Genomic DNA, 18,677 nt, shown 5'->3' on the forward strand with positions numbered 1-18,677 from the left:
CCCCCAGCGGGGCAGAACGACGTTAACGGCTCAAAAAAAATCAATGCGAGCCCAACTTCTCCACCTGTCCACCCAACTTGTGATTAATCTCCGTCAAATTATCACGTTTCCGATTAAGTGGCATTCTCCCGCTCCGTCCGAGTCTTTTAATTCCCCCCTTGCATGACGCCGCCAGCGAGCGCCGGAGTTTAAATGTCCTCGGCGGTCACCCGCCAGCGAGCCGGTGGAGCGCGCGCGGGCGTATGTCACGTAACCAGTTTTGAGGATTGTCGGGGGCGCAGGTCAGTCAGAAGTTATCAATTACTGTCAGCCGTGGCAGGCGGTGATAATATCAAGTGTCACGTGCGCGCAAGCTCCCGCGGGCCAAAGCCGTGGAGAGAGCGACGTCGCGAGCAGCAGGGCGAGCGGACGCACGGATGCACGGATGCACACACAGACGCACGGATGCACACACAGACGCACGGATGCACACACAGACGCACGGACGCACGGGGAAGCACGGACGCACGCGTGCACTGAGACCCGGGTGCCTGGTCACACCGGACCGCACCACTGAGAAAATCCGGGATGGGGGTGGGATTTGTTGGGAGATACCATTGTGAACCCTCCCCCCCCCAGGCCAGGTAAAACCGACGCACGAATCGTTAATCCACCGCTGTTCAGCGATGATTGCTTCTGGTGGCTGGGCGGGGGAGCGAGCGGCTGCTAGCGGGCGGCAGTGAGTTCGAATCCTGATTGGGGGATGACGACTCAGCCCTCCCTCCGGGGTCAATGAAATAGTCATGTGGAGTTTCCACCACTGGCTCAGGGATTTAAATGGGGACTCACGCTTCCACCCCCCCCCCCTTCCCGTGCAGCAGGAGAAGCTCGCCCATGAGTCTACCGTCGTTCCGCGGGTCATTCAACACGATGTCCGACGTTTCGCACCAGGGACCCTCTTCAGAATATGTCGTGAGACGTCAAAACGTCGGGCTCAACGGCGCATCAGAAAACACAAACACCCCATGTGTCACCGCGTGCCACCGCGTGCCACCGCGTGTTCCTGTCTCCCCGTGTGTCACCGTGTGTCACCGCGTGTCCCTGTGTCTCCCCGTGTCACCGTCGCTCAGCATGCCCGCACAAATGGGATGCAAATGTGCGCGCGCTGCGCCGATGCGTGACAGCAACAAGGCGCACACATAACACTCGCGCGCGTAGTGTGCTAACCAGCACTCGCTCGCTCGCTCGCTCACTCACGCACGCCCACACACTCACCTAAAGACAAAAATCCCTCGTATCGCCTTCACAGACTGCACACCAGAGGGTGGGTGGCCAGCACCACGCCCGACCGCCTTTGTCTCCCTAGTGGCGATGTTTACTACACACCACACCAGGTACTCATTTGAGGCTGATTAGACCTAGAGGAAGCCCAGGACCGATTTAAATAATCGTCTCTGGTGTTGGCCATGGGCGGGAATCGCACTCGGGTTGCTGGCTTCGTAGCACTGAGCGCGAACCACTAGTCCACTACACTACTGCTCCCCACTCACCCACACACACACTCACCCACACACTCGCTCACCCACACACTCGCTCACCCACACAACAACAACCACCATTCGCCACTAAGTGGCAGTGACGTCACCACGACGCTTGTGCCAGGCCATGTGCACCTTGAGGCCATGTGAAGTGTCGAACGCCCGCTGGCAGGAGGTCACGGGGCAGACCCAGCAGGTGCCACGGGTCGACTGACTGAGATGACCGAGATGACTGGCTGATGCACCACCTGTGCCCCCTACTGTGCCAACTCACTCACCCACACACCCACTCACCCACACACTCACCACACTGCACTGCTCCCCTCTGGAATTCCTTGCCCTCATCATCGTCGTTTTTAATCCCACGTGTTTACAATAACCTTGCTCAAATCAAGAAACGCTGCACTCTATCATCTTTTACAGCTTGGATTCGGTGCTGTTTGTTGCTGGCCGCGAGATGTGGAGCCTTTGGACCTGTCGTCAACAACTGGGTTTGAACAAAAACAAACACACGCGCACGCGCACAGGTGGAGCAGGGGAGATGCGATGGCTGGCACCCCCCTACCTGCCCGCATGTTCGCGCTGGCGTGTACCCCGAGCTGCACCCAGCAGCAGCAGCAGCAGCTCGTGACGGGACGGGGAGAGGAGCGGAGGAACCGGCCGCCCACTCGGTGTGCACGCACGGGGGGCCAAGCGCCGTGCGGGCCACGCGTGGCAACCCCGGGGGCCGAGCTCTTAGCCGCGGACCGGCTCAGGTTTGGTTGGCTCCGTCGACCTCATCGATGCCGCAGAGACCCAGAGACTCGCACAGAGACCCACAGACTCGCAAAGAAACCAAGAGACTCACACAGAGACCCACAGACTCGCAAAGAGACCCACAGACTCGCACAGAGACCCACACACTCACACAGAGACCCACAAACTCGCACAAAGACCCACAGACTCGCAGAGACGTACACTCGTGTATAGACCCAGAGACTCGCAAAGAGACGCACACTCGCCTAGAGAGCCATATTCTCATGTAGAGACTCACGTAGTGCGGTGAGCGTGGTGAGCGTGGTGAGCGTGGTGAGTGTGGTGAGTGTGGTGAGCGTGGCCAACGTGGTGAGCGTGGCCAGTGTGGTCACCGTGGTCAGCATGGCCAACATGGCAAATGTGGTGACCGTGGTGAGCGTAGCTAAGCATGGCCAGTGTGGTGAGCGTGGTGAGCATGGTGAGCGTGGTGAGCGTGGTGTGGTGAGCATGGTGAGTGCGGTGAGCATGGTGAGAGTGGTGAGTGTGGTGAGTGTGGTGAGCATGGTGAGCGTGGTGAGTGCAGTGAGCGTGGTGAGCGCGGTGAGCGCGGTGAGCGTGGTTGAGCGTGGTGAGCGTGGTGAGCGTGGTGAGCAGCCACTGATCCCTGCCCTTGCTCGCGCCCGTTCCCATGGCCACTGCCGCTGTCTTGCCGCCCCCCCCCCCCCCCGAAGCGGCCCCTCCTCAATTAAGCGGCGGCTAATAGGGGCGGTGTCACGTGACGCGCGGATATTGCGGCCCCGCTGACATTGATTTATGCTCCATTAAACCCGTCACTTCGTCGCCCTCTCTTAATTACATTTTTTTCCTATTCAATAACACCGCCTCTTCCTGACAGGTAGCGATAGTAATAATAAAAGCCCCTCCGCTGCAATCTGCCCACCGCCGCCGCCGTCATCCCGAGAATGTTAGCGCCAGAAAGGCGAAGCCCCCCCCCCCCCACGCGGAGGCCGAGGGGGCCTCAGGGCCCCGGCGGGGGGGCTCCTTGGCAGCGGCGTCCCTCGGCCGCCCTCCTCGTGAAACTCCCCCGAACCTCATTCGCTGCCGTGGCCACCGCGCTCCGTCGGTGGCCGCGACTCCGGATCGCCTTGGGTCGCAGCGACGTCCGGAGCCGACGCGAGGCCACTCGCGGCTCCCAGTAGTCCGCGGCCCAGCGGTGTCGCGAGAGGCTCGCGGTTCGAATCCAGCGGGCCGCCCCGGTTATTGCCGCGGTGGTGTGTCGACCGTAAAATAGCACGCGCCGCCCGCTTCGCGCCGGCCGTTAAAGATCCCGCGACGTCGTTCGCTTAAAAAAATACAAATTAAAAAGCTTGGCCACTGTGTCGGCGTCACGGTCCACATTTGAAACATCACCTGGCCCTGTTGGCATCAGGCACGGCAACCTTCCCCACACGTCGCGATGGCCGCCGTGCGCTCCGAGAGTGGCGCGGATACAAAGTGTGCGTAGCTGCTGCTGCTGTTGTTGTTGTTATTTCTGTGTCTCTGTCCCTTGTTATCTCCCATCTCCCCCGGAGGTGCCAGCCCCGTCCGCACTGGTCCCAAGTGGGTTGTTTGTTTATTTAGAATCGCCACAAGGACGCTGCTGATTGTTCTGTGCATCACAGTCTTGCATCCAACGAGCTTTACACATCTGGCAGGTCACCAGCATCGATGCACGCGAGTCTGGCTCTCCTAACGAGGCAAGGAATTTCGAGACGGGTCCATGTATTTAATTATGTCTGAACCAAATGCTGCTTATACGATACATTCTCAGAAGGCCGTGCGGAGCGTTATTGGCCGCTTGTTTATTTTGTTACTGAGCAGTCGGTTGGCTCATCATGGCCAGCAGGAGAGGACGTCTTGGGACATCTTCGACTCTGAGACCTCTTGGGAAGAGAGTCCTTCCCCACAGGAGGGGTTATCCGGCTCTGACCCGGGGCCAAAATCAGACAAAATGCCATCGTGTAAAACGAGCGGCCGGCTCTGCTCGTTGCTAAGCAACGTAACCAGGTGTAGGGCTGAGGGTGGTGCGGGCGAGGGAGCGGGCAGGAGGGAGCGTGGCGGAGCAGCGGTAATGACATCACATAAATCATGCAAATGTCTCATTAAAATATCCTGGCGCTGCGCCGCGCGCGGATGTGCCCGGGCGCGAGTGACCGCGCGCGGTTTCATTCATCGCCGGGGCCAGCGCCCAATCAGCGCGCTCGCAAATCAACACACCTCGACACGAAGACGGAGATCCTACCACGTGTAGCCTTCACCAGGCTGGTGGGGCAGGTGCCGTTGTGAGCGAGTGGCACCTATGAAGGTGTGGTGTGTGGCCAGCACCACGCTCCCACAATGCCCCTTCAGTCACCCCCAATGCTGATGATTTACTCATTTAAAGCCGAGTCGTCCTAGAGGAGGCCCAGGGCGGGTTCAAATATTTGTCACCGATATTGGCTGTAAGCGAGAATTTTATTTGGGCCACTGGGTTCGTAGCGCTGCGCACTGACCGCTCTACTACCGAACACACAAAGATCCCCCATTCATCCTTAAACGACTGTAGGAGCAAGTGCTGTTAGCGAGCAGCACCTGTGAAGGCCGGCACGGCACACGAGGCGGTGGGTGGCCAACACCACGCCCAGCCGCCTTGTCTCACCAGTGACGATGTTGACATACCGCACCAGGCACTCATATGAGGCTGAGTCGACCTAGGGGAGGCCAAGGATCGGTTCAGATAATCGTCACTGATGTTGGCCGTGAGCGGGAATCGAACTCGGGTCGCGGGGCTCATAGCTCAGCTCATTGGCCACTGCGCCACCTTTATCCACACGTGCTCACACGCGCGCACACACACGCACACACACACGTGCGCACACGCGCGCACACCGCCCGTGGCAGTGGGGAGCGGGGGGCCATTAAATTGACGCATCGCGTGTTGGCAGAAACAGAATTCCCACAGTGGGAACCTGACCCTGCTGACGGCTACGCCCCGGCGGTGGTGACAATCATCTCGCTGAATTGGCGTTTTTTTTAATTGAAATATTTCTTCGGGCTCCGCTCCGCGGCCGGAGGAATTCCTGCAGATGTGAGCACCTCGCAGCGTTGTAAGCACGCGCACACACACACACGTGTGAGCACACGTGTATAGCATATACAAAGATCCCCCATGTAGCCTTATTAGACGGTTAGGGCAAGTGCTGTTGGCGAGCACCTACGCAGGCTGGCACGACACACGTGGGGGTGGGTGGGTCAGCACTACGTCCGACCGCCTTTGTCTCCCCAGTGCTGATGGTTGCACACCGCAGCAGGTACTCAGTTGAGTCCAGCTAGGGGAGGCCGCAGATCGCTTCACGTAATCATCACGTGAGCTAATAGCGCGCTCATCGCGCAGAGCGCTAGCCGCGACGCTACCGCTCCCCTCTGACGCACTCGCAGAAGGCCGTGGCGGCTGATGGGATGTGTAGAGAGAGAACACCGGGGGGGAGGGGGGGTTGTGCCGGTCTCCGTGGCAAGCGAAGGATTTGCGCTTCGCGACCCCGTGGCGGATGATGGGCGGCGGTTCGATTGTGGTGGTGGTGGCTGTGGTGGTGGTGGTGGTGGCGGCTTCACGGAGCCGGCGAGGTCTCGAGGAGGCCCTGCCGTGACCCCTGTGTCAGCCGTGATTTATGTCCACCCTCCCACGCTCGCTCACACGTCCATCCCCTCCCCCATTCTCCCCCTCCCTGCAACCCTCCCTCCCCCCATCATCATTCCAACGCTCGCTCAACACACAGGGGCGTTTCACAACAACAACAGCAACATGGTGGACTCTTGTTTTCCACAATTACATAAGAGCTGTGGAATCGACGTAATTTCTGTTTACAACGCCTTGACCATCCACTGCTGGATGAAGCCCCCCCCCCCCACCAACGCTGCTGCGTCAGCGTTGGTGGGGGTTCGAGAGGTGAAGTGGGCTGACCCAGGATCGGGTCACTTCCCACCTGAGATGGCGGGGTTTGTGGCGCAGTGGTGGCCTCTGTGCGCTAGTCGCTGCGCCACCAGCGCTCCTACCGCGGGTCACTGCAGCTGGCAGTGCACCACGCTGTGCCGGAGACCAGCCCTGGAAGGTGATATCAAGTAACGACTTCTTAACTCTCCTCAGCAGGTCTCATGGCACACAACAGATATGCTCACGTGCCCTGCAAGGAGCCTATATTTAATTGTCAATCAAACCAAAACATTTAGGTCTCAGAGCTGGACATTTGCCAAATGAAGTTTATAATTAAACTTGGTTTTCTTTAGCAGTTATTGATGACCGGGGCTGACATCACCAACACGTTACGTTTGAGAACCAAGTTGAATCGCAACTCAGTCTATGCAAGTCTATGGGTCTCTCTGTGAGTCTATGGGTGTATATGCAAGTCTATGGGTCTCTCTATGAGTCTATGGGTGTCTATGTAAGTCTATGTGTCTCTCTGTGAGTCTATGGGTGTCTATGTAAGTCTATGAGTTTATCTATGGGTGTCTATGTAAGTCTATGGGTGTCTATGTAAGTCTATGAGTTTATCTATGGGTGTCTATGTAAGTCTATGGGTCACTCTTGCCAAAAGAGATGCCTCTATTCTCTTGAGTTCTCACCTAGCGACACAAACAAACTCGACTCGGGTCTACACAAGTCTACGGATGTCTACGTGAGTCTGAGTCTCTGTCGAAGTCTAAGGGTCTCTACACAAGTCTGGCACCACAGAGCCCCGGTGTCATCACTGTGGTTGGGAGGCCAAAACCCGGATTGGAGCCCAAGTTTCCCAGCGGAGCCAGCTCAGTGTCTCTGACCTCTGACCTCACCCGGCCACCCCTGAACACGAGCCTTTCAAACTTCACCACGACCCCTGACCACCCCGTCCCTTCAGAGGCCGGTGAGCGAGCAAGGGAACGAGAGAGCGAGAGTGAGCAGGAGAGCGTGGAATTCCGCGCTGGCGCTCCTTTGTGCCACCGGACGCGGCGGCACGCTCGAGTGTGCAGCATGAATACGGCTCCTCGTCTAACACAGGGTCACGTGCCCAAGGGCGCCCCTGGGGAGCTCGCTCGGTGGTGGTTGTTGTGGTGGTGGTGGTGGCGGCGGTGGTGGCTGCTGCGCGGAGGTTTGAGTCACAGCAGACATAAGGAGGTTGGGGGGGGGTGTTAGACAAATGTTAAACGGCTAAATAGAATGAATAATGACACGATCTGCTTGTGTCTGCCGTGCACCCGTGACGGACAAAGACCGGGAAACAATGTGATTAGTTTCGTTGTCTTTCTCCCCAGCTTTTGTGTCGCGCGATGGGATGGAACGATGGGATGGAACGATGGGATGGAACGTCCACGCAGACCGCTCGCAGCGAGCGGCGCACCACCCTGAGCGGCGAGCCGCAGACCGTCCCGCCCGAGCGCGACCCCCGAAACCTCTCGCACGTCCACGCGAGCGTGTGAAAGGAATTTCGCCAAATCGAGCGACGCCGGTGGATCGCGCGCCATCGCTGCCGCTGCGCCGTCGGGTGCACCGGCTCCCGGCGACGGTAGCCGGCAGGCGTGGCGGAGGTCCGATGTCCCTGCCGGCGGGTGGCTTCGTGAGACTTGGGCCGGGAGGGCTCACGGCACCATTCCGAGTGGTGGCGGCCGTCGGGCCGATTGTCTAGCGAGGCTCATGAAAAAGGACCATTGCCAGAAACGTCGCCTGTTAAATTAATGTCCGTTAATGGCCACACACACGGTGGTGTTATTGATGAACGTGTCCAGTATTTTAATTATGTTTATTATTCTACCACTATGATGATGACTCACATCCACGATGGGGATGATGAGCTGAATGGACCTGACCTGGAGTTGAACTCTCAGCCTTCTGGAGCAGGAGTTCACACATCAGACCGCGAGCCACCGTGTTGCTTGTGCCAACTCGAGTCTAAATCAACAAAGTTGTGGACGCAACCAGACTCCGAGTGTGTGCATGGCAGAGGGGTGGCGCAGCGGTTAGCGCGCCGAGGCACGAACCGGGCCATACCCGAGTTCTGTCAGAGCCCACGGCCAACATCAGTGGCGAGTCATTTCTGGACTCATCCTGGGATCATGCATCTTCTAAACCCACGCCGGTCAGAATGGAGAAGTACAGTTTGGTCAACCAAACAACACCCATACTAACAAGGTGTGGGGAGACTTAGTCTAGCAGTGGATAGAGAAAGGCTGAGAATAATTAATTATATCATTATTATTTTTGAGTTGAGTGACTTCAGAAGAAGAATCTAAGTAGACGCCTATCAACTCTGAACGCACGGCCACAGAAACCCTTTGGTAACCGCACGAACAGAGACGTGTTCCCTGCCCCCAACACAGCGCTGGAATCTCACACACGATCAGGAGACGTACTCCGACCCCGCACGCCAAGAGAGAAATATTCAAAATATTGCGTCTTGCGACCACAAACACAAAAGCAGCTTCGTCACCACCACCGCCACCTCCAGAGCCACTGCCAGAGCCGCCGCCCACCGTCTCAGCTTCCACTCGCTCGCCTGCTCAAGCCGCCCTCGTTTACAATTCTTGCGTGAAGCGTGAAGGAATTGCAACAATCCAAACGAGGCCGTGACTCACACCGTGAGCCCACAGACCCATCATTTGGGTAACAATTCCATCACCACCACCATCGCCGTCATCGTCTTCAACCACCTCTCTGTTTCCTGCTCGTACCACTCGCCGCTCGGTACGGTGTCCGACGTTTTGCTACGCACGCTTCTTCAGATAATCGAATGGAGCTTTTTTCAGCTCCCGAAGAAGCATCCATCGGGTGCAGCGAAACGTCGGACCTTACACCGTGCAACCCAGACACTAATCGGACGGCGATGCACGCGAGGGTATCATCGATCGTCATCATCGCCATCGCGCCTGACGGCCTATCCACTGCTCGATTTCAGGCCCCTCGGCAACATCATCCCTCGGCCTCGCAGTGCCACGAGACATCTCGTTGCCGCGTCTCAGCTGATCTCACCGCTCCAACCCCACCTCCTTTGGCTGTCATTCCACGACGAGTCTCGTCCACCGGTCATCGTCCCTTCCAGCCATGACACGTCCCGCACGAGCCCCGCTCACTTCGCTCCACACTCACGACAACAGCTCTGTGGTGTTTCTGTGCCCCGATCCATGCGTTCCTCTCTCTGTCTCTCAGTGAATTCCACGCCGCTCTGTGCACAACCGATCTGTTACAATCTGCATACATCCTAGCCGGTGTAGGGATCGGTATCATCTCGCCAAAGCTGCACTGGTGATACTGTGGTGGTGTCTACAAGGTACACCAACAATAATGTACAATAACACAGGATTAACACGGATAGGCGGAGCTTCTACTCGAGTTATAGTGTCTTATGCTAATGGTCTGAATGCTATGTTAGTCTGTGGAAATGTTTATAAGTCTGTGGGTCTCTCTGTGATTCTGTCGCTCTCTATGCGAGTCTGCGGATCTCTGTGTGGATCCATGGATCTCTGTGTGGGTCCATGGATCTCTGTATAAGCCTGTGGGTCTCTACGTGAGTCTGTGTCTGTTATGCCAGTGTAGCGGCGAGTTATAATTAATCCCTGGGTATACCACGACCACCACCGCCACCACCTCTTCCAGTCGCAAAGAGCACCGTCGTCATGCTCGGTCATTCACCACACCACCAGATCACCTACTCACTGACCCACTCACCTACTCGCCCACCCGCCCGCTCACCCGCCCGCTCACCCGCCCGCTCACCCGCCCGCTCACCCGCCCGCTCACCCGCCCGCTCACCCACTCTCTGGTGCTGCTCTCCGCAGTGAAAGTGCCCAGGGCCCTGGCACAAGGAATGGAATGGGGCCCTCCCCTATTAGACCCTCGCCCCTCTTGGTAACTGGGTTCCTCCTGCCCGTCAGTTCTGGTGCAGTTACACCGCCTGTACACTCCATAGCCACGCCACTTTATTGACCCGCAAACTCAAAGATTCCTCTGGACGTGCACACGTAGAGGCATGTAGACTCACGTGAAGGACTAGACTAACATAGAGACCGAAGGACTTTCATAGTGATCCACAGACTCATATAGAGACCCATAGACCTGTTTAGTCACTGTGACTCGTATGGAGACCCTCCAACTCACATAGACACCCAGTAGCCTGGTGTGGTTGGCATGGTTACTGGTACGAGGAATGAAATGGGGGGACTCCCCCCCCATCCAAATGTGGCCCCTCTCTTCATAGGCCCCGGTGCAGTTGCAGCGCCAGTGGACTCGCTCGCTCGCTCGCTACTCCACAGGACGACGCGGGGGACTGGGGACACGGGGGAAGCTGGAACTCGGAAGATAATTTTTAGCGATGCTCATTAAGAGCGAGGAGTGTAGGGGGCGCGTGGGAGGTGCAGGGGGCGCGGGGGGTGGCGGGGCGGGGGGGCTGATTGAGACTCGTAGTCTCCCCGGACCCCCACTCTGTGGAGCAGATTTCCACGGTGCAGACGGACGATCTTGCATGCGTCTCTTTTGCAGAAGCACCCCCCGAGCCTGTAGACACGCGTTGTGCGCGAGTGTTTTCTCTCCAATTTGCCCGTAAACTTGAGGATAAGTTCAAATAATAAATAGGCAGATGCCGATAAGCAAACAAAGCCTGCAGGTTTTGCTTTGGTATTCATGATTTTTAAAAATACCCTCGTTCTTTATTTGTTTTTATCATTACCAATTTATTTATTTATTTCTGCCGCTGCCACCGCTGCTGCCGCCGCTGCTGTTGTTGTGATAACGGAGCGGAGAGCGACAGGCGTGGTCCCACCGAGCGAACCGCGAGCCTCCAGGGTGCGCTTTGAAGATGCGGCCAAAGATGAGCGGAGGAGATTAGACCGACTCCTCGTCATCATCGGCGGCAGCATCAGCCGCGCTCTACCTGCTGCTGGATGAAGGCCGAAATTCACCATTGCCACCCTCTAGAGTCCTGCGGTGGATTTAATTGCCGCGCTTTTGGTGACTGTTTGATCGGTTGAACCGCTTTTCCCCGAGGGCTGGGTTCCGAGCAGCAACGCATCGTTCCGTGGAAACCCAACGGAGCCATCTTCACGCGAGCCACGAACGCTCCCAACCGTGGTCAGAGAGCGTGACAGAACGAAAGCACTCGGACCATCATCACTCCCTCCGGGGTACCTTGTGGGGAAGAGAACAGTGGTTGTCCTCATGAATGTAGAATGTTCACCGCTGGCTCCGGCCTGTAAAGACGAGATGAGCTGCGATGCCTCAATGAAGCTTTGAGCAGCAGGAGGCCGCTCGGCGGGCAGAGTGGCGCCCCAGCGACACTCGCGCCTCTCAGCAGAAAGTGTCTGGGTTCGATTCCCGACTCGGGCGCCTCTCTGCGTGGAGTCTGGATTCTCTGTCCCCATTCTGCGTGGGTTTCCTCCGCGTTCTCCGGTCAGCACACAATGTAACCGCTATTGCATTGGCCAAAAACATCCCAGTGCTGAAGACCTCAAAATGAGATCGCACACCAAGCAGCAATCTTCCGTCCCCCTCCCCACTGTGAAAACTGGCCAAGACCCTCCTGAAAAGGAGTCTTGAGACTGGGTGTGGCTTCGCTGAGTAAACGAGCTTCTAGATGACGGTGATAATTAGCCGGGCTCGAGGTGGCACGGCTCGTTCGGGGCGACTGGAGAAGGCAGCTCGTCGGCCGTGACCTTGGCGGTGGGCCGCGTGGTGCAGGTGCACCCCACGCACCTCCCCCCCACACCCCCCACCCAGAGAGCTCCCGAGAGAGCGACGCGCAAATCACGGGCGCCGTGAAGGAGACGGCGGCCGTGACGATCGGCATAAGCGGCTTTTTTTTCGGTGGTGGTGGTGATGGGCGGAGGGGGGGGTAGAAGGTGGGAGTGGGGGTGGGGCAGGCCGTGAAGAACCGTGCCTCTGCAAGTGCCACAGGGAATGACGTGGTGGCAGTACAGCATGTAGGTTGCTGAGCTATCGTGCCTGGGTGGACGCTTGAGTGTGACCGTCTCGTGTTCTCAGCTATGTTGGGGGCGGTCAGGGCCAGGTCGGACATCGCTCGCTGCTGACATTAGCTGTGGCCAGGAATTGATATCGGTGCTCTCACCATTGTGTCACCGCTCAACCCGAAATCAAAGGCGTGATCATTGTAACAATCAGCCAGCAGCAATCCCGGCAGGCCCCCGCTAGGCCTCGGTGAGGTCCCGTAAAACTTTCCAGTTGGCCGCAGCGCCAGAAGCTAACAAGTCCTCCCCGCACCGATGTGAATGAACGGCGGCGGAAATGAAAAGCCGATTGTTTTATAATCCGGTGATGTCACGCCGAGGAAGAGAGTGCGGGGCACATGAGGCCGAAGGGAGATAAGGAGCACAATTCTTTTTTTCCGCAGAACGGAATTTCGTTGAGAAAATGATGAGCCCAGCGCGAATAAATAAAAACAACGACAATTATGAAAACATAATCAGGAAGATAAGGGCAGCCGCAGTGAGAATAGAGCCATCTCTCTCGGGACTTGTAAACCCAACTACTGTGGGAATACTATAAATTAATAATCTACAAGCGCCGGGACATGCACACATGCAAATTCTCCCAAATTTACCTCCAGAGACGAATATAATGGCATACAAACGCACGCAGATTTATTTATGCACGTACACGCACACACACATACGTGTGCATACCACCACGGGCATCCCTTTCACTTCTACAGACACGCGCTCACACAAAACTAAACGCACACACACACATACAAACCCCTCTAGAGACGAGACAAAGATCCTCGCTTAGCCTGAACACACACACAGGAGGAGGAGGGTGCTGTGGCCAGGATCACGCCCGGTGAACCTTTTTCTCTACAAGTACTCATGTTTACAAGTACTCATGTCTACAAGTACTCATTTAAGTCGAGACTTAAACCTTTCGTGACTGCAGGAATTCATATTCTTCGGGTCTTTCGGTAAAGCCACATAGATAGAAAAATAATACAAAAAAATATTACGACGTTTCCATCGCAACGCAAGCAATCGTCATCAGGTGAAAAAAGTGCAGCAATCGTGAAAACATTTACATTATTTCACCTGATGACGATTCATTTGCGTTGCGATCGAAACGTCATGATATTTTTATTATTTTGTCTATCTACGTGGTTTTACCGAAAGACCCGAAGAAGATTAATTTAAGGCCGAGTTGAAGTTCGGATAATTCGTCACTGATGTTGGGCCATGAGCGGCAATCGAACTCGGGTTGCTGGGTTCGTGGTGGAGCGCGCTAACCGGGACGCCGCCGCATATTTACCTACGCCATCGCCTGCACGTTACACGCTGCGCCTGAAACCTCCACACCCGCGGAACGGTCGAGCCAATTATTCCGTGAACAGCCACGGGAGCACGACGGGTCGTGGGGTGGGGGCCGATGGTAGGGGCCTGGGAGATGGTAGGGGCCTGGGCCATGGTAGGGGCCTGGGCGTGGGCGTTGCCGCCTCCTCGCCCCCCACCCAGGCGTCGCGTCTGCCGCGGCGGAGCGCTCGCCGAAGGTCGCTAATGATCGCGCGCCACGACGGCACGAGACAAGGGGGACAAAACGAGAACCGATGGGGGGGGGGGGGGGGCTCGCGATGACGGAGCGGGGGGGGGAGTGGGGTTTGGGGGGCGGGGGGTGGCGTGGGGTGCGCGGTGGCGAATCAGATGCAATCTGGCAGTTGAAAGGGAATTGGTCAAGGAGCCCAGAGGAAGAACCCTCAAGAGAATCAGAGCGGCTGGATACGTGAAGCATGGTGGCATTCCTCTTACCGGGGGGCAGCGACGGAGCGGTGGTTTCATGAATAAAAATAAAATTATAAATGTCTGGTAACAATAGAGTGCAAGTTTGGCACTAACAGCGCCCGTGGTGGTGGTGGTGGTGGCAGACCCTTTGTTCGTCTCTCCCGCTCACAGAGATCACCGCAGCAAGGACAACCAGACGGGCCAATCCACAGAGACGACAAACAATAGCCACGTGACGAGCGATGGGGCGACGGCCTACGCACGTGAGCGTGCCTCGGGCCGAGTGACTACAATGAGCGAATGTTACGCGCACCGCTTGACCCCTCCTCACGAGCCACCGCTTAGAGAGATGGCGGCGTGCGGTCGCAAGGCGGAACGCGCGACCCGTGGGCACAACGGGGGGTTGGGGGTCTCGTGCGGAGCCCGGAGCGGACGTCTCGCTCGACGGTGCCACCACCCGAGGAGGTGGCGTCGCTTTGGGGGTGGGGGGTTCCAATGTCCCCGCGTGGCCAATACATTCGACTCGGAGGCCGCGTCGCGCCCCCCCGCCCATCAAATACGGGCGCCGCGCGGGGATGGCGAGCGCGGGGACGAGAGGGGCGGCGCTGTCCGGTTGACGCCGTTGATGTCGCGGAGGTGGAGGGGACGAGAAGGAGAAGAGGTGGCGGCTGTATGGATCGAGGGGAGGGGAGGAGCGAAGAAAGGGAGAGGAAAGGCCGGGGGGCTCTCACCTGGCCCTCGGAGAGCACGTAGATGAAGCGCTCGTCCACAGCGAAGGCCATGTCCCGCAGCAGCAGGCTGCCCGGCACCACGGGCACCACCTCGTACTGGCGCGCTCCCTCGGGACGCCCATCCACGCGCAGCTGCGCACGCAGCACAAAGAGATCGCGGCGTCAGCCTCGTCAAACTCGACGGCGGGTGGCACGGTGGGGGGCACAGCGGGGGGCACAGCAGGGGGGCACGGCGGGGGGCACGGCGGGGGGCACAGTGGGGGGCACGGCGGGGGGCACGGCGGGGGGCACGGCGGGGGGCACAGCGAGATGGCACACACGCCCCGCACTCTCGGGTGCCGTGATTAAACCCAGTTTCGGAGCACGGGAACAAAGGCCCACAAAGTCAAGCAGTCACGAACGGCACGATAGACGTTGTCATGGACGAGGAGTGCAACACGTTTCGTGAGTTGAGCCAAGTTATTGTTGTTGTTATTGTTGTTGTAAGAGATTTGGGAAAGAGATGACGATGGGAGGAGTTAGTTCCACGGTGGAGCAGTGCGAAGAAAGAAGCATAAAGAGGGGCGGTGTGGCCTGCAGTGTGGCGAGTGAGTGCGTGCGTGAGTGAGTGAGTGGGTGAGTGAGTGAGTGCGTGAGTGAGTGGTTGAGTGAGTGGGTGAGTACGTGAGTGAGTGGGTGGGTAAGTGAGTGGGTGAGTGAGTAGGTGAATGAGTGAGTGAGTGAGTGGGTGAGTGCGTGCGTGCGTGAGTGAGTGAGTGAGTGGATGAGTGAGTTGTGACCTGCAGTTTGGTGGTGGGTGAACACAGTGTGAGGGATGAGACGAAACAGTCAATGTCTGGTCAACCAAGTCCTCCACACGGGTGAATGAATCAATGAGTAAAGTTTGTGGGAACAGTAACCATGGTAGTAGTAGCAGGAGCTATAGAAGAGTGATAGAGAAGAGTGATACTGGTGTATGGGGTAACTGGGTTGAATCGATGAGTGCTGGACCATTAATCATCCCGAATGATTCACTCTGAATTCTATCCGGTGCAGTGAAGTCGGCCTCGGGTGCTCCAGCCCAGACACAGCAGCAGCACCACTGGCGTCGATGAGGTCGCTAACAGAAATCTCACAAGCAGTTCTGTGATGTCTGCTTCCACGTGCCATTCTCTAACACTGTGCTATGCACGGCCAACAGCGGTGGTGAGGTGCTATCGGAACCGGTGCTGGCCTCCACCAACCTGCACACACTGACCAGCGTGGTGAAGTATGGCTGAACAACCCTCACGACCGACACAGCACGAGGAGGCCTTCATCCCGCGGCGAGCGGACTGACAAGAAACCGCAAGGGGTGTTTACCATTATTTAATTATTAATACGTTGAGCCACCTGTGAATCTGCGTAAAAAGATGAAGCGAGCAATCCGGTTCAGAGTTTGTTGACATAACTGCCGCCGGCTTGCGCGAGTCTGGATGGCGTCGCGCCGTGCGTGCGGACGAGAAGAAGGGGAAGTGCGAGGGGGCTCGCGGCGTGCCGGTGAGACGTGCCGGTGAGGCGAGCCGGTGAGGCGTGCCGGTGAGGCGAGCCGGTGAGGCGAGCCGGTGAGGCGAGCCGGTGAGGCGTGCCGGTGAGGCGTGCCGGTGAGGCGTGCCGGTGAGGCGAGCCGGTGAGGCGTGCCGGTGAGGCGTGCCGGTGAGGCGTGCCGGTGAGGCGAGCCGGTGAGGCGTGCCGGTGAGGCGAGCCGGTGAGGCGTGCCGGTGAGGCGTGCCGGTGAGGCGTGCCGGTGAGGCGAGCCGGTGAGGCGTGCCGGTGAGGCGAGCCGGTGAGGCGAGCCGGTGAGGCGAGCATCGCCAAAGCGACGTCACCAAAGCAGGCGGCAAACATCGCAGCTGCTGCCTTCATCCCGGAGCAACACGTGCGCGCTTCCCGTCACACAATTTCGCTTTTGTTCATGGCGTCCAAGGCGCGCGCGCGTCTATACCTCTATAAAATGAGTTAATTACCAGAATGCCAGTTCAGTAGCAAAATAAAAAAAACCCAAATGGATTGTGATGCCTCTGACGGTCGCACCTTCCCCCGGCAGGAGGGGCGGGAGCGGCGTTCATCCCCCGAGAGTCGTGCCACCCAAGCTCCCCACCCCGCACCCCCATAGCCCCCCATCTCCCGAGCCCCCCTCTAGCCCCCCACGCACGCCGGGACAACCACGTCGCTCCCCCGCTGGTGCGGGCGGATCACGTGTTTATCGTCAAGTTGTTCTCGGAAAAAAAAAATCCCGATTTTATTCCAGTCACGGGGGATGGAGATGTCCAATCGGGGCACTCGGAGTAAGCGGCGCGGTGCGCCCGTGTTCGACAAGGGCCCGTGGAAATGGATATCACAGAGCTGCTTCCCAGATCCAAAACTAGGCGCGCTGCAATCTCCTGCTAACGTAGTGCAATGGAGATGGCCGTCGCATGACGGTCAAACTGGTGCTTTTAATTCTCCGAGCTGGAATTTATCCAAATTTAGTGCAGAACCAAATTAAATTTCACGGGTTTGTTGTTGTATTGTATGCATTCATTGGTAACTGAACTGAGACCATGAACTCGCAATACTGTGAATACTGTACCCGCTTTAAAATCATTGCTCTGTGGTTGGGTGGCTGAAACCCGGACACGAACCCAGGTCCCCCATGGGTGCCGGTTCAGCGTCTTTGACCTCCGAGCCACCCGGCCTCCCCCGACTCAAGTCTCCTCTCGTGAGAGCTTCCCCGGGCGCTGACAGCCGACCTTTTTATGTGAGGCTTAATAAACTAATTTCTCGGAACAAATCTCAGCCCGGGGACACTGAACGCGCTGGCTCGCCATTTGACTCCGTGGCAATTGACGCAGTCATCCGAGCTCTCACAGAACCAAGGGTGAAATTAAAGATTTATCTAACAATAACAAAAGCCGCTTTCAAAAATGAAACCGCTATCGTAATTGCTATCTATTTATCTCTATAAAATTCAACGCGCGATTGTAATTTCTGTGAACTCATGTCGCCACCTCCGTTGCGACACGGGAGGAGGAAGAGGAGGAGGGGGTCCCACAGAATGGGACGAGAGCCGTGGCGGCGGTGGCAGTGGCGGTGCTGGTGGTGGTGTAGATTGCATCGTGTTGAGCGCTGCCCTTTATCGCCATCGTCATCACTGCTACATCACTACTTCCCAACCTGCAAAGCGCGCGACCTTTAATGCCGGCCGGGTCAACTGCCCCTCCCCACGACTGTGGGTACAGGTGTGGCTGGGCACCGCGAGTTGTGCGTACATCCATCCCTCCATCCATTGCGCGCGTGACCCCCGACGCCCACGACGCCCACGTCCCGCGAGGCCGACCTGGCGGCTGCCCTTCCCCGCGCGGCCCCCGTGTCCGCCACAGCCCATCCTGCGTCACCCCGCTTCAGAACCTCCGCGGCAGGGGAGGAGCCGTCCTACTATTTGTGTCGCAATTAGGGCGATTATTATTCTTGTTGTTGTTATTGCTGCTGCCGCTGCTGCTGTTTGGTGACGGAGGGTTTCCTGCCCAGAGCGGTGAGCGCACGGTCGGTATTTATAGCGCATCGACAAACACGACGCTCCCAGGATGCACTGCGCCGGGGATGGAATTAAACGGCGAGGTGTCCCCTCGTGGGGCGCTGCCCGTTGACAGCGCGGCCGGTGGTCATAGCCCCTCGAGCCGGTGGTGGAAATTCCATATTCCCATGGTGGGTGCCAGTCATTCCGGAGAATTACCCAATTGCTGTCTTCTCACAAAGTTGTACTTATTTTAGATAGTTCACAAAAGATGATGTTGGATTGGTAACCCACTACCGGTAATTTAATTGGCGAGATTTTGATTGCGAGTCAAGCGCTGTAATCACAGCAAGAGAAACCAAGAGCTTTCACCGGAGCAATGATAGGCACGATGATGGAGACGACGATGGATTGATATAGTAG

The 18,677-nt window shown here is 57.5% G+C and overlaps 1 protein-coding gene across 1 annotated transcript in view; it reads right to left on the reverse strand.

Annotated features, from left to right (window-relative positions):
* Positions 1-18,677, reverse strand: part of LOC133349347 (plexin-A1-like) — a 131,876-nt gene that overhangs the window by 66,808 nt on the left and 46,391 nt on the right. The window contains exon 4 of the mRNA XM_061562699.1: positions 14,741-14,872. Within this exon, the coding sequence (XP_061418683.1) occupies positions 14,741-14,872 (132 nt within the window). The remainder of the gene's footprint in view (positions 1-14,740; positions 14,873-18,677) is intronic.

Source organism: Lethenteron reissneri, chromosome 30, assembly GCF_015708825.2.
Source record: "Lethenteron reissneri isolate LAM-NWPU_2019-01 chromosome 30, ASM1570882v1, whole genome shotgun sequence".
NCBI classification, from domain to species: Eukaryota; Metazoa; Chordata; class Hyperoartia; order Petromyzontiformes; family Petromyzontidae; genus Lethenteron; species Lethenteron reissneri.